This window comes from Dermacentor albipictus, chromosome 4, assembly GCF_038994185.2.
Source record: "Dermacentor albipictus isolate Rhodes 1998 colony chromosome 4, USDA_Dalb.pri_finalv2, whole genome shotgun sequence".
NCBI classification, from domain to species: domain Eukaryota; kingdom Metazoa; phylum Arthropoda; class Arachnida; order Ixodida; family Ixodidae; genus Dermacentor; species Dermacentor albipictus.
In genome coordinates, this window is record NC_091824.1 from 174,780,548 (window position 1) to 174,796,873 (window position 16,326).

Genomic DNA, 16,326 nt, shown 5'->3' on the forward strand with positions numbered 1-16,326 from the left:
CTCTGAATCATAACAATTAACCACTCTTAAAGCAAATTCTTTGGCGTCCTTCGTACGATGGGAGCGATAGCTGGTGTCCTTATATAACCCCCAGCGACGGTTAATTACCTTTATAGAGAATCTCGAGTACCATGGCTTTTGGCGCCAGAAACGACTGCAACAACCACGGTGGGAAACAACCGAAAATGCGGCATGGCAGCCATGACATTATAGATGTCAGTGTCTGAGAATACGCGACTGCTTATCAGAAATACCAGAAAGGAAGGAAGGAAATCAACTTTATTCAAGGGCCTGCAGGCTACGAGAGCTTTGGGCTCTCATGATGCGGGCGATAAGAAAGACAAGGAGTGTGTTACGTCATACAGTTCGCATGGGAACGTTTGAAGTGAAGTATAGTTGTGCAAGGACGGCGTGCAGCGACTTTATTGTACTGAAACTGGTGACACCGCTTTAGCAAAGAAGTTCAGCTGGTTATTATGACATTATGAAATTATGACAGAATAATGTGGTAACGTTTGTTTGGTTCTGTTATTATTATTATTTTTTGCCATCAATGAAGCAGGGCTACAGACCTTTCTTGCTTTGCTTCTTCATTTCCGCGTCAAAAATGGGCAATTATTGGTTTGTCGCATTGTGGCTACTTTTCTGGTTACCAATGAAAGCTTTCACCGCAGTTGGCAACGTTCTTGGCTACTTTTTGGAATTTTTTCGGCTACTTTTCCCCCCAAGAACCTGACAGCACTGAGCAGCGGGCTGGTATGGCTAGGTGGCGCCAGCCGCCGCCCGTTACAAAGGGTATAGCCGCCATCCATCCATCAATCCATGCGGATGGTAGCGGGAGGGAAGCGCAAATCTGTGGCGTTGAGATTTACGTAGCTTTTATAGCTTCAGTACATATTCGAAGGCGTTAATTGTGGAACGCTTATTGGTTCTGTGACGGCTTACAAGTGCGCTTTCACTTCGTCCAGGGAAATGGGCGTGAAACTAGTTACCGCATCTTGATCCGGGATGATGTAACCATTGTATTCCAAGGCTGTTCCCACTTCTCTCTGTTCTGAGCTGTGCTTGGCTGAAGTTACCAGCCGCGGGTATATTCGATATTCTAGAAAACTGCCAGTGTTACACGCTCACAGCATTTCTCTAATTTGTTCGAGCACTTTCAAAGGGTTCAAGACTATCAAACGTACTAATGAAATTGTGGAGTTCAACGTCCCGAAACTGTGCAGTACGTTATTCAGCTGCACCTTTGTGTGCACCTGAATTTATGATGTAAAAAAAGATTGTAATAAGGCTTGACCAGCACATTTTTCGCGTTTTTTGCGAAATTCTATCTAACGTGCATGGTGCCGAGAAATCGACTCAAAAGTAACCGGTTTGCTTAATTTGTTGTAACTGTTTGATTGATTTGACTTATGTGAGCTAACGTCACAAATGTAATCAGATGTTTGAGAAATATAATTATGGCCGCCCGTTTTTTTTTTCTCCCTCTCTCTTTTTAACGTGTACAAAACTGCCTCTTCTCCAGTGCCACCCATATGTAACACTTTTGTTTCGCTTCGCGAGAGTGCCGAGATTATATCGGACCAGAACACTACTGCTTTGGCCAATCTCACTCACTTTTCTGCAAATAATTTTTTCTCAGTTTCCCTACTTTTCTTTGTTCGTGAGAACATAGCATCAAAGAAGAGGAGAAGGAAATCGTGCAGAAATGGCAACACAATGTAAGCACAAGGAAGCTTTTATTTAACTTCTGTTCACTTAATTCTCAACAGAACATTAGCTAGCCATGTGGACTCGTAAGCTTTAATTGCAGCTCTTTTCCATTTGTGTTCTGAATTCTCACAAGCACATTGCTGTGTTCCTCTCCATAAACTGCCTTTCGTAAGGTATAATTGGTATACTCTCAAAAGAAGTTGCTCATGCATAGTAGATTACTGAAATTGCAGTGTGTGCTTCCCACTTTTCATCGCATACGAGTACTGTCAGGCATAATTAATGTGTCGTGCCATAGCAATGTTTTGCAGTTGCCTCATAATTATTTTATAGTTCTTTCAAGTATTAGAAATATCATTTCATTATTTCGAGCAGGTGCACAGTACATGATTTCAACCGACTTGGTATTGTTTGTTGTCTTAATATTTTATTTTGTGATCAGCGTAATTGATATATTTTATATTGTGTCTGTGTAAATGAAAAGCATTCAGTTAAATTTAAGAGCATATTGAGAAACGCTGAAATGATTTGTTTTCAACACACTGAAGGCAACTATTGCAATTTTATATTTTGCTGAGATCCAAGGAAAGCACACAAGACCTGAAAAAGTGCAATGTAGCTCAGTGCAGTTGCACATGGTGACATTAGTGCCTCCAAACTAGCTTCAAAAGCACCTAAACTGAATGAATGAATAGGCCGCAAGCAGTTACAATGATTCTATGGCAGTGGCCAACATGGGTCGCCTCAGATGCATCACTATACACGACCACCTTATTGTTTTCACAGTCCCAAGGTTTGCCTTGTGCTGTTTATCGCTACCTCGTGTGGCTGCATCACTTCAATAGACACAGTGTACATCACTGCCAAGCCATGGATTGCTGCCTATTCATTCATCTCTTTGTGTGTTGCAGCGATGATTCATTTGAAGCATGTTTGAGGCCACTAAAGTCCCTGCACTCAAGTGCTCAGTCACATGGAGCTCAAATTTCGTGGATTTGTATTGCCCATATACTGGCCATTGGGCGCACGTTAAAGAACTGCAGTTGGTCAAACTTAATCCGGAGTCCCCCATTATGGCATGCATCATAATCATATTGTGGTTCTGGTAGGTGAAATCCCAAGATTTAATTAGTTAATGACTGATGCATTTCCAGTGCTTCCAAAAAGGCAGAAAAATTCAAAGACTGACAGAGAATGGGACAAGGAGGACGCTGGCATCCTCCCTGTCCTGTCTTCTTTTGCTGTCTGAACTAGCATAGTTTTCTGGCATAAGTTGTACAGTGAGCTTTTTTTCATCTTGTGGTACAATTTCATTTGCGTGAAAGTAATTTCAATTCCAACTGCTCGCATCAGTTTTATATTAATAGGCAGGTAGTTCTATATGGATGAGGTTAGGTAAACGATCAGCGTGCCTGACATTTATGTGGCTGCTATGTGCTGAAGATAGACAACACTCTAATGCTATATGGCAAATTGCCCATCAGCATGAAGGAAAGAATAAGAATGCCTGTAAAAAGGCAGGACCTTTTGCATAACTTTCAAATGTAAAGAGGTATTTACTTTATAGCACCAAGTTTTCCTACTTCCTGCTTGCCATTAAAGGCTACTTGCATGTGCAATGTAACTAAAGGTCAACCACACCTTTAACACAAATTTTTTTTGGAAACTGAATAAACAGATACACTCATCTGACTGTTTAGACATCAAATATCTCTGCATTCACCTTGTCAAGCAACAACAGTAATCTTGTGCTTAGCACAAGCTGCATGAATGTAGCAGGATGATAAGGTGCTGTGGAGCCAAACATAATGTAAACTTTTTTCCTTGCAGCAAAGGATTCTGAACAGTTAGTACAACACCCAGCGTTGCTGGCTCGTAATGCTGGCGAACTTAAAGAAAGGTAAATAGGGTGAACAGAAATATCTCCAATTAATATGTTGTTTTTGTTCGATCAACCAAGGTATAAGTCTGGCATGGGATACGATACAGTTTATTAAAGTATTGAAGAGAATGTGTACTTATTAAAGGTTTTGTAAGCAGCCATCTAGGCAAACACTGCAAGAGATGTAATCGTGATCCGATGCTTGTTGAGTGTGCAATTTCAGGTAGATACCATGAGCAACATGAACGCAAAATTTCTGAAACTTTCATCATCCGTCACAGTAATGAAAATTGTGTCACTGCGCTTTTGCTACTATACTACACCACGAATTAAGAAGTAATGTACTTGTCCAGCACATGACACTGACGTAATGTCGATGCTTTATGTCCTCGTTCCTTTTGACATTTAATCTTGTGTTTAATCATTTTTCACATTTCACAATCAATCACATTAAGGTAATTTTTAAATATCACCTCTGGCATATAGTACCAATCTACTTATTGAGCTAGATTACTTGAATAAGGGGACTTTACTTACACTGGAAATCAAAATGCGTAATTGACTAAATGGCAAAATTTCACTAATCCATGTTTTACTTTATCATATATATTTCAATACATGAAGCCAATGATTTCACAAGGCAGAAGAACTTGGAACGAATTTTGTAACTAGCACTAATTTTGAACTAAGTGCTGTCAAACTTGTGATAAAAATGCACTGTTCTCCTTAATTTTTTAGAAAATGCCTTTTTGTACATTTAAGCTAAACAATTACTGGAACCCCAGTGCATTTTGTCTCAAACATTGGGAATGCATAGCTTGACACTGGTGTGATCCTCGGAATTTAGTACAAGTGAATATGTCTTTTGAAGTCACCAGCTACGTTTTGTAAATTGTAATCTGGGCCGCAAAGTAATTAATTTCGAAGCTAATTAGTGAAACTTTGTTAATGCGCCAAATAATCGTTTCAACTTATTGTGCAATTAATTTTCACTTCTGAGAGTTATATAGCTCAAGTAGGAAAATGTTATATGCCCCAGGTGATTTTTAAAATCCCGTTAACAATAAAAAAAGAAAACGTATATTGATGTCTATATGCAATAAAAAAAAATCAGTTGTTAGCGAGATTTGTCTATTGTTGTCTTGGTGCTGTTTCTGGCACTGCTACCTTCAAGTTTGAAAATGTTCAAATCAGCACAATTCAACACTTCTGCCTGGAAGAGGCTGCTTATTATGGTAACAAAAGAGGTATCAAGTGGAGAGAAATGTAGTCATGAATGGCAGAGTGATGAGACGCAAAAATTGCAGAGGTATAGGGTTGTGCTGAGTTGACACAGGACCGAGATAATTAGAAATGTTTGCATGGGATAGGCCCAGCAGTGGCTGTTTATGATGATGAAATTTTATAAGCAGTATATAAGCCAAAGTGGCAAGGATAGCTAAATAAAGGAAACCTCACAACTACATGCAAAAATTTTTTCCACAGAGCCTCCAGCTCTTCACCAACCACCTTGGTTTTGTTGCTTGTGGTGCCGATAGTACTAGTGTTCTTCGCAGACTTTGCCTTTGCTGTTGCCATGAAATCATCAGAAGGTAAGTCAACCTGTCAAAATTACAGAGACAAAGATCAAATTACACACAGACAAATTACACACAGACAAATTACACACAGACAAAGGCAGCCTTCACCACGAGCCTGCAATGAGCCTCTTGATGTTTCTCACACCTGTAAAATCGACTCCTGTCATCACTACAGATTCATGTTGCAGGTGAAGTTTTGTGCACCATCACTTTTTAATGCATTAGGAGTGTCAAAGTGGAAGAAAGTGATGTGTGTAAAGTGTGAGAGGCTGGCCATGGTGGTAGATGTGTGTATATATATATATATACACGCCACCACTCTTCGCAAACATTCCTGAAACGCCGATAAATCAGTCTATTCGGCAGTCAACATTTTGCTGCCTTTCACACTGAAAGCTGTATATGACTAACCTTCCGTAGTCTTTTCGGTATCTGTTAACAGAAAAAATCATCGCGTGGGCCTATCCTGGTGATGGTGCAGAAAGGGTTCAAGCTCAATGGCACATACCCCTGTGCGCTCGGGAACTTGTAATGCACCCTTCGAAATCTTCGGGATGGCCCCACATATGGGGAGAAGTGCCTGCTTCACCTGCGCCGCGGGTCGGCCCAACATTGCACTACCTTCGTTGATGGACCCACGTATAAATGCGGAGCGCTGAACGCCTGCTTCACCTCCGCCGCGGGTGGGCCTGGTATTGCACTATCTTCGGGATCGGCCTACTTATGGGGAGTGCCTAATACCTGCGTAACCTCTGCCGTAAGTCGGCCCAGCATAGGAATGCCGTCGGGATCGGCCTACATATAGGGAGTGCTCAACACCTGCTTCACTTTTGCCACGGGTCAGACCGGTACCTTCGGGCCGGCCCACAGCGGAGGTGAAGCAGTTTGCTTTTTGTTTGAGAGCTTTTACTGTCGTCAGTTCTCGCTGCCATTGCATCTTCACCGAGTGGAATGGTTGTAAATTTTTTCACTCTTTTTTTTTTGGATGGCAGTAGTTATCGGCATTTCCTGGGGTGTGAAGGCCAGTTTTCTCATCGATTCGGTACATTTGTACTAGCAAAGGTACCTCCCTCCCCCTCGTTTGCATAGAAACGTTAACTTTGCCCCCCCCCCCCCCCCTCCCCGAAAAAAAATCCTGGGTACGTGCCTGCTATGGACATTAAGAAACTCTATGGCTACAGAACACCGCCAGTTGCATTTTGCTCCTCGAAGAGGCAGGGCATGTGTCAAGTGAGCTTCTGAACAACATATTGCGATGTGGTGAATGCAGTTTAAATCATGGATCTGGAACCTCAAAGAGGTACGACAGAATGGTCACACATTTCACTAGCATTTATTGCTCAATAGCCACTGAATTTTTTTTTACAGAACCTTAATTATCACCATAAATATGAAAAGTACCAGAGACCATTACATTTAGCAAGAACACTCGAATGTGTGGCTGTGTGCTGTCACTTTAACCACAAATGAGAAAATTATACAGATCCCATGCATTGTAGGAATGAATGTTATGCGAAGCATTTCACAGGCTATGAAGCATCATTTAGAGTCATGGAAACATTTAACAGCTGGACCAGCATGTTTGTGTAAGACAAGCAATTGTGTGCATGACATGAGTGCGTATGTTACAACAGTATCAAGACTATGATAGTACGACAATGATAGCATGACCACTCATTTATTGTATTCCAACAAAGAAATGCTGAAACCTCGCCCATTACGACTTCGGGCAATCCTGAATGTGGTGCAGTATGGGGAAACTGATGCGCTTACATCTATCTTGTTGCTGTGTGACGTGATGCATATGCATAGGACAGTGGCAAGGTTGACAATTATTCGCATATGTGCACACACGTGCGCTCGCTTTTTATTTATTCAATTATATGGGGTCTTGAGGCGAACCGTCACGTTCAGGTCAGTGTTCTGGCCTCTACTGCTGGCATGAGCACTGTGCACAAGCACTTATTAGAAAGTTTTAGGTTAGGGGACGCAACCGCAGCCTAGCGTAGGTGGGCACAAACCATGAGGTGTACAGAAGAACCCGAAATGAGCACAAAAGGGGCCACAATGGAGTTTGCATCCCACAACGTTTAAGGTGCAGCTTGCGTCCCCTAACCTAAATCTCTTTATTAGCGTTCCTACTGAGCAGCTGCAGCGTGGGCATACCATGCCGTGGTGTAAACACTGGTCAGCAGAATGGGCAGTAACTGTAAAGCTAAATCTATCAAATTCATTCATTGTGCTCTCACAAATGCTGATGGTTTTTGGTTGGCCTGTCATCTCGTGCTCCATCGAGGGGCAAAGCCCGTAACACATTGCTGCTCACGTTCATCATTGTGCCAGCGTTATGACAAAGTTATGCCTGGTATCTGTAAGGGCACTCACTGTTCCTGTGGTGAAGCGGCAGCTAGTTGTCTCACGTGCTGCGCTGTGCCATGACAGATGCCTGGCATAATTGCTCACTTAAGTCTTTCTCGCAAAATTTATCATCATCCGTTGCTTCACGACAACTTCTTTCACACACCTTCAGCCATCTTTCCATGCCGTGACCATTCTTTTAAGAAACGCATCACATGCCGCAATTAAACTTTTGCCAAATTGTTCATACCCAAAACCATTATTGAGTAGAACCAGTTGCCTCCTGCAATCGAAACTGAAGTGAATGCAACTAATTTTCATGAACTTCTAAAAAAAAGAAGGCAATCCATAGTTTTTCTTCTAGTTCTGCTTCGTACTGTTTATTATGTTGAGTTCTTTCATTATGCTTCACTGAGTGTTGTTGTTCTGCCTTGTATTGGATCTTGTGGTCTATTTCTTTTCTCTAATTTGTCATGTAATTTTTTCGACCCACTTATGTAATACGCTCGTTGTGAGGGCCTTTAGGTGTTTTTTAAAACAACTAAAATATAATATGTTGCATGTAATGCTAAACCTTGCTATCACTTGCGAGGGAAATTAGCATAACGAAAAACACACTCGCTTGAAGGGGAGACAAAGACAAGCACTTGCTATCGCTTTCAATGCTTTGCCTTCAGGCAAAAGTGCCAATTCATTTAGGAAATCATTGCTACATATGTGCCAGTTGCCTCAAACCACTATATAGTTGGCATTGGCACAAGAGAAACACGCATGTGTCTGTGGCCTTATAGGTAGAGCATTAGGATATTGTGCTGAGAGACCGGTGTTGAATCCCGCCATCAGACACATATTTGTTTTTATTGAAGAGGCCCAAAAAAATATGTGATGGGAACCCGCATTCCTGCTTACTGAAATGTGGCTGGTACGGGAAAGAATGCTTTGAATTATAGTCCGCAGTTACAGTGATCTCGTATTCAGAATAATTAGCCATAATATGAATATACAAGCCTATAAGATGCATACGCAACTCCTGAATGATGCAAAGGTGAGTACAGGTCCATAAATAAACAAGCATGCATTCTTGTTCCTCTGTTTCCCTGCATTACTGACATTCTTCAATGTCAGTGAGAAAGTTAGCAATGCTGATCTATGCCTACTACTGCATGCTATCTTGTATAACTGTACAGCCATTGCCCAAGTTCCCTCTGCCATTTATATTTCTCAGGAAGTCAGGTAGACCCCGCCGGGCTTTTCTAGTAAGAAATGATTGTTTTGTTGGCAGATGAACTTAAGCTGGTGTTGCTTATAGTAGTGCAGGAAACTAATGGATTTCTCAGAAAGACTCCATGGCTCATAATTTGTGCACCAAGTTATACAGCTTTAAAATAGAGAAACCATACACTTACTTTCTTTTTCTATACCCAGTCTCATTGAATGCTAGCAATTCGTGCTTATTTATTCTGGACGTGCCAAACTGTGTCAAAAACATTTTAGGACACCATATTATCTTGCTTTGCAGCCCAAGCTGGACAAAGAGCAGCTGTAAAGACCACTGTCACCAGCTCAAGTGGAGAGAGTGCTTCTGGTGGTTCCGGTCCTGATGCTGCATTAAAGGACAAGAGAAAGACCCCAGTGAACCAAAAATGTAAGTATGAATGATACCACAATCCGAAAAAGGCAGCACAGGAGGTTGTAACAACTAATGGCTGAAATAATGAACCTTGAATGTTGTTTGTTAGATTTATTGTTGTGCTATACTTCACAAAAATATCATACAGTTATGAAAGTTATTTCCCTATCACTGCCAAAATTCGAGTCACTAAAAGCTCAGGATACACACTCGCTATTCTGTGTGCATTTGCTCTACGAAAAATGACTGCTTGTCAGTGGACGAAATGAAGGCCAATGTTCCCATATTTAAATTAATGTTCTAATTGCAGGCCAGATGTTGTCAACATGGCGTTTTGTATGTTACGCTGTTTTAGTTCTTTTTGCACAATAGTATTAGTAAGTATTGGCAGATTTACTCTCGATTACTTTGAAATGGAGAGTCATCATCATCATCATCATCTGCCTATTTTATGTCCACTGCAAGACGAAGGCCTCTCCCTACGATCTCCAATTGCCTCTGTCCTGCGCCAACCGATTCCAACTAGCGCCCCTCAAATTTCCTAATTTCATCGCTTCACCTAGTCTTCTGTTGTCCTCGATTGTGTATCCCTTCTCTTGGTACCCATTCTGTGACCCTAATGTTCCAGCGGTTATCTAACCTGTGGATCACATGACCTGCCCAGCTCCATTTTTTTCTCTTGATGTCAATTAGAATATCGTCTATACCCGTTTGCTCTCTGATCCAAACCACTCTCTTTCGCTATGCCTAGCAATCTTCATTCCATCGCTCTTTGCGCGGTCCTTAACTTGTTCTTGAGCTTCTTTGCCAGTCTCCAAGTCTCTGCCCCATATGTCAGCACTGGTAAAATGCACTGATTGTACGCCTTTCTTTTCAATGATAATGGCAAGCTTCCAGACAGGAGCTGGCAATGTCTGCCATATGCAATCCAACCCATTCTATTTCTTCTGTGAATTTCCTTCTCATGATCAGGGTTCCCTGTGATTAATTGACCTAGGTAAACATATTCCTTCACTGACTCTAGAGGCCAACTCGTAATCCTGAACTCTTGTTCTTTTGCTCGGCTATTTATCATTATCTTTGTCTTCTGCATATTAATCTTCAATCCCACTCTTAGACTCTCTGTTAAGGTCCTCAATTATTTGTTGCAACTCGTCTGCATTGTTGCTGAATAGAACAGTGTTATGGGCAAACCAAAGGTTGCTGAGATACCTATTCGCTGTCTATCTTTACTCCTAAGCCTTTCCAGTTTAATAGCTTGAATACTTCTTCCAAGCATGCAGTGAATAGCATTGGAGAGATTGTGTCTCCCAGTCTGACGCCTTTCTTTATAGGTCTTCCGGCTTTATCTTCGGGCTTTTCTTGTGTAGAATTAAGGTAGCTGTAGAACCTCTGTAGATATTTTCCAAGGTATTTGCGTAGGCGTTCTGTAATCCTTGATTACGTAATGCCGCTATGACTGTTGGTATCTCTACTGAATCAAATGCCTTTTCGTAATGTATGAAAGCCATATAGAGAGGCTTATTGTACTCTGCAGATTTCTCGATTGCCTGATTAATGACATGGATGTGATCCATTGTAGAGTATCTCTTCCTGAAGCCAGCCTGTTCCCTTGGCTGACTAAAGTCCAGTGTTGCGCTTGTTCTATTGGTTATTATTTTGGTAAATATTTTATGTAATACTGGGAGTAAGCTAATGGGCCTATAATTTTTCAATTCTTTAATGTCTACCTTTTTGTGGTTTAGTATAATGTTTGCATTCTTCCAGTTTTCTGGGACCCTTGCAGTTTGCAGACACTTCGTATAAAGAGTCGCCAGTTTTCCAGGCATTATGTATCCTCCATATTTGATTAAATCAACTTGTTATTCGATCTCCTGTCGCTCTTCCTCGTTTTGTATCTTTCAAGGCCCTTCTGACCTCATTGCTAGTTGTAGGAGGAGTTTCTGTATCCTGTTCATTACTGTTTCTAATGGAGGTATCCTGACTCTTCTGGGTATTGTACAGGTCAGCATAGAATTCTTCCGCTTCCTTTACTAAATCTTTGAGATTGCTGATGATATTACCCTGCTTATCTTTCAGTGCATACATCTTGGTTTGTCCTATGCCAAGTTTCTTTCTCACTGATTTTAAACTGCGTCCATTGTTTATGGCTTCTTCAGTCTTTCTCACGTTATAGTTTCGAATATCACTCATTTTTGCTTTGTTGATCAGTTTTGAGAGTTTGGCAAATTCTATCTTATCTCTTGAGTTGGACAGTTTCATTCTTTGTTGTTTCTTTATTAGGTCCCTTGTTACTTGGGAGAGCTTGCCTACTGGTTGCCTTGGTGCCTTGCCTCCCACTTCAACTGCCGACTCTGAAGCCAACCTAGTTACGGTTTCATTCATTAGCTCTATGTCATCATCATCTCTCTGTTCTGATGGATTTGTTTGCTAGTACCAGTCTGAACTGTTCTGCTTTTACCCCTACTGCCTCTCGGTTGATTTGTTTCTTCTTGACCAATTCACATCTTTTTCTCTTCAAGTTAGTTAATTCGGGTTTAATGGCATAAAAATGACTCAGGCCATGCTGCGCCAGCCACATGATATCAAGAAATCAGATGTTAAAGCAGTAAAAGCTGCGTTACTTTAGATTCTGTGTAAAAAACCGGTTTCTTCTAGAAAGCTGAACAAGTCAGCGAAGGGCACTAGCGGTTCATCTCCGAATATTGAGGCGGTGTTTAAAGGTATGTGTAAGTTATAGAGATTCTGTAAAAGCTTCTGTCTCTGTGTTTCAATATGTGGACATGTCATAATAATGTGCATCAGTGTGAGTGGTTCATGGCACTTCTCGTAAGTTGGCGGGTTTTCGTGTTGAAGTAGAAAATTGTGTGTCAGGTGTGTATGCCCTATTCGGAGTCTACATAGGATCACCTCATAGAATCGTTGCTGGTGACTGCATGACTTCCACTCACTAAGCAGGGGTTTTATTGTGTGTAACTTGTTATTTATGCAAGAGTCCCATTCTAGTTGCCACTTTGATGCCAGGGCCTTATGAACTGCTCGGATACTGTCTCTGTATGGAAGTGTTGTTTGTGTTATGCCTTCGTGTGCTGCCATGAACGCGCATCTATCTACTGCTTCATTCCCTGCATCCCAACATCACTTGGGACCCAGCAAAATCATATGGTCCTCCTGTATTTATTATAAGCCACCATGTTTAGGATATCGCCAAGCAGGGGTTAGACGCTGAGTTAAGGCTTACAGCTCTGAGTGCACTCATTGAATTGGTATATATGATGGCATTCATCTGCTTGTTGGTGGTGGTGATTTTTTTTTACTGCCGTCCATATTGCATAAACTTCGGCGGTAAAGACTGAAGAAAAATTATTTATCCGAATGCTATATTCTACATTTTTCGTTATGATCCCGACACCTACGTATTCTTTTTTATACTCGAATAGCTAGGAACTCTGGTAATATGTGTTCTTTTGGAATGTCCTTTTTCTTTAGATGTGTTAGTGTCCAGTCACATAGCTGTGAAGAGTTGTACCATGGTGGCAATCTTGGTGGCCTTTCAGCAACTTGCAGGGCCTCATGAGGAACATCACAAGTCTGCTTGTCTGCTTTTACCCTTACTGCCTCTAGGTTGACCTGTTTCTTTTTGACCAATTTTACTCTTTCTCTCTTGAAATTAAGGTGAATCCTAGCCCTCACTTACCTGTGATCACCACACTTTATCCTACCTATCACTTCTACATCCTGCACTATGCATGGATCAGCAGAAAGTATGAAGTCAATTTCATTTCTTGTTTCACCATTAGGGCTTTTCCAGGTTCACTTTCTGTTGCTACGCTTCCTGAAAAAGGTGTTCATTATTTGAAGCTCATTCCTTTCTGCGAATTCTACCAGCATCTCTCCTCTAGTGTTCCTAGAATCAATGCAGTAGTTGCCAATTGTTTGTTCACCACCCTGTTTTCTCCCCACTTTTGCATTGAAGTTGCCCATTACTACAGTATATTGAGTTTGCACTTTTCTCATCGCTAATTCAACATCTTCATAAAACTGATCTACTTCCTCATCATTATGACTGGATGTTGGAGCATAGGCTTGTGCTACCTTTAATCTATACCTCTTATTAAGCTTGATTACAACTACAGCTACCCTCTCATTAATGTTGTAGAATTCGTCAGTGTTGCCCACTATGTCCTTATGGATTAGGAATCCTACCTCATATTGCTTCTTATCTAAGAGACCTCTATAGCAGAGGACATGTCCGTTATTCAGCAATGTATAAGCCTCACCAGTTCTAATCTCACTAAGGCCGATGATATCCCAATCAATGTCTGATAATTCCTCAAAGGGTCCTGCTAAGCTAGCCTCACTCTAGGGGGTTCGGGTGTTTAACGTTGCAAGGGTCAGTTTCCATTGGCGGCCTCTCCGGATATAAAGATTCTTAGCACCCTCTGCTGCGTTACAGGTCTGACCGCTGCCTTGGTCAGGTTCTCCGCAGCTGCTGGGGACTGAGGGCCATTGGGTAATTGAGTGAGCCATGTGGGAGTAGTGTATTTAATATAATTAGTAAAACATACTTGTCTAACCCATCCTAAGTTGTCTCAACTTCTAATGTCATAGGATCTAGCGCAAGAATTTCATTTCCACATCACTTGATTATTGTCAAGGAAGTTATGCACTAAATGAGTGTTCTCTACTATTATGCAACAAGGGTGAGGTGTTTAGACAGGACACAAGAAAAAAGAAATGGACAACATGAATGGCATTTGTGTTGTCCACTTCTCTTCTCTTGTGTCCTGTCTGCACACCTCACCTTTTTTGCATAATGAGTCCTTACCAACTAGCTCAGCTTTCTGTTGTTCTAATGTTCTCTACTACTCAACCTCAACTTAATATTTTCTTTAGTTTTACAGATGCCAACCTATCATAGACTTATGTACAAAATTACAGCCTTTGCTGTATTAAAAATGAGCTATGTTAGCTGTTTGTGACACAGATGGTGCTGAACATGTGTTTTTTATTGCGAGGTTAATTTTTGCTCACAAGTAAACATAAGGACAAATCACCAAAAAATGCCCTACATCTCTGGCCAGAAATTAAAGTTGTCATGTGGCCTTTATGATTTGGTAAGCAGAGTAACGAGCTGATGGCTATGCATACTCCCATGTCACAAGGACTATGGAAGAGTGCCCTAGATCATCGAGCTATGCAGCATCACCAAATCTGTTGCAGGACCGCATGGAGGGGCCACAACGGCTGCTATTCTATTATTAGTTTCATTTAGCAATACTGCCAATCTCATACGAGATCACAGAATGAAGGACATGCACTGAAGTGCAGCATATATGCAGGGTCCTTTCATTGGGGGGCAAAATCCGATAATGCTCAATTTTCGCACTTAGAACAAAATTTATAAAAATCAAGTTAAACCCAATATCTTCCTGAATTTTGCCCTTTTGCAAAGAATAATAATAAATGTGTGTTGCAAGAGTAATGAAGGTAGTCAAGACATATCATATTTATTTCTATTATTCGTATTATTAAAATTATTATATGAATATTGCAGATGCTTCTTTCTTGCTTAACACTGAAGTGAAAACAAGCATATATGAAAGTATACATACTTATTTATCAGTATGAAAACAACGGAATACACAGAGTTAGAAGGATACAGGACGAGTGCTGTATAAAGTATAATATACACAGTGCATGCCAGCCTTCATTGAACAAAAGCTTGTAGCTTTTTAATAGTCGCATTTAAATCAATACTTCAATGGCAGATTAATAAAGGAAAAGTGAGACATCCACCCAAACACAGCCAAGCACCACAAAGAAAACCCATACGGGCTCCTTAAAAGGAAAGCTTCGCATCCGAAGAAAAATTCGTCCTGGTCATGGACTCGAACCCTGGTCCTGGACTCGAACCCGGGACCACCACCTTTCTGCGGCAGTCGCTCCACCATCTGAGCTAAACAGGTGGCTAGCAGATGGCAGGCGAAATTTACGTTTGGGTGGGCGTCTCACTTTTCCTTTATTAATTATACTTCTCTCCACCTTGCGGCTTTCTGCAGAACTATTACATCAAACTCTTGCCCTCTGCTAGCCAGCTGCTTAGCTCAGATGGCAGAGCGGCCGCCCCGGAAAGGCTGTGGTCCCGGGTTCGAGTCCCAGACCACGACAAACCCCTCTTCAGCTGCGAAGCCCCTCTCTCAAGGAACCCATATGGGTCCTCCCTACAGCACTCAGCGACGCTTTGGGTGGATATCTCACTTTCTCTTTATTAATTACTTCACCTTGCGGGTTTCCGCAGAACTATTGCGTCAATGACAGATTACATTGCATTTTCCGCACATCACATAATGTAAACAGCCGTAATGCACTACGAAGCCAATTAGTGCAGCACTAACGCTGCTGTGCATTGCAAATGGTAGCTGTGACTTCAAGATGATGTTTGCTTAACTACGCTATGTTCAAAGAAGTGTGACTGATTTGTCTAGTTGGTGTTCCAGTATTTTTGTTGCAAGATAGTGTATTGGGACAAAGCAAAGCAAGATAACAGACAAGGATGAATAAGTTTGACAAATCTCCCCCCTCCTCTGAGATGGACACAGAAATTCTCCCAATGCATATATCTACATCAATAAGCGCTTGTAATATAAGGAAAAGCATCACATCTGCAGTGAAGCACGCCTTCGGGCATTGCATTTTGTACTTTCTTTTCTGTGTTAAAAAAGGGCACTGTTGCATCTGGGTCGCAAGCCCCAAGGGTAGCGTTGGCCTGGCGGCCTGGGGCACAGCTGGAAGCATCCAAAGGTCCTGGCAAAGGATGAGTCGCCTGCTAACAGAACAACTTGTTTATTCTAACATCGCAAAAGAGCGGCCGGTCAGGTCGACCGAAGTGGAGAAACGGGAGACCACGTTACTCGACGGAAGAAATCGAAGCCTCTCCCTTGGCGTTCGGGGGCAGCTGCTTTTATACTCTCGGAGTCGAGGGCAAGAAGGAACGCCTCGATAGTAGGCGCACGTGACGGCGGCGCATGGACATGTGACAAGAAGTGACGTATCCGCTGGGCCGGCGCCGGTCAGACCTCCTCGCTTCACAGTTGGGAAGTGCCTCTCCCCGGCTGCCGCGCTTTGACAAGCGTGGGCACCAACATGCACGCACACACACG

General features: G+C 41.8%; 1 protein-coding gene across 7 annotated transcripts in view; it reads left to right on the plus strand.

Moving 5' to 3' along the window:
- The window catches only part of LOC135913591 (uncharacterized), an 81,703-nt gene that overhangs the window by 51,290 nt on the left and 14,087 nt on the right, over nucleotides 1-16,326 (plus strand). For 3 of the 7 annotated variants that reach the window (XM_065446107.2, XM_065446102.2, XM_065446108.2), the window contains exons 1-5: nucleotides 817-1,084; nucleotides 1,643-1,721; nucleotides 3,544-3,613; nucleotides 5,081-5,187; nucleotides 9,053-9,178. In XM_065446107.2, the coding sequence (XP_065302179.1) occupies nucleotides 1,709-1,721; nucleotides 3,544-3,613; nucleotides 5,081-5,187; nucleotides 9,053-9,178 (316 nt within the window). In that variant the 5' untranslated portion in view covers nucleotides 817-1,084; nucleotides 1,643-1,708. Of the gene's footprint in view, nucleotides 1-816; nucleotides 1,089-1,181; nucleotides 1,226-1,642; nucleotides 1,722-3,543; nucleotides 3,614-5,080; nucleotides 5,188-9,052; nucleotides 9,179-11,446; nucleotides 11,641-16,326 lie in introns of those variants that run through there. The other 4 variants (XM_065446109.2, XM_065446104.2, XM_065446106.2 and 1 more) reach the window with 4 other exon arrangements.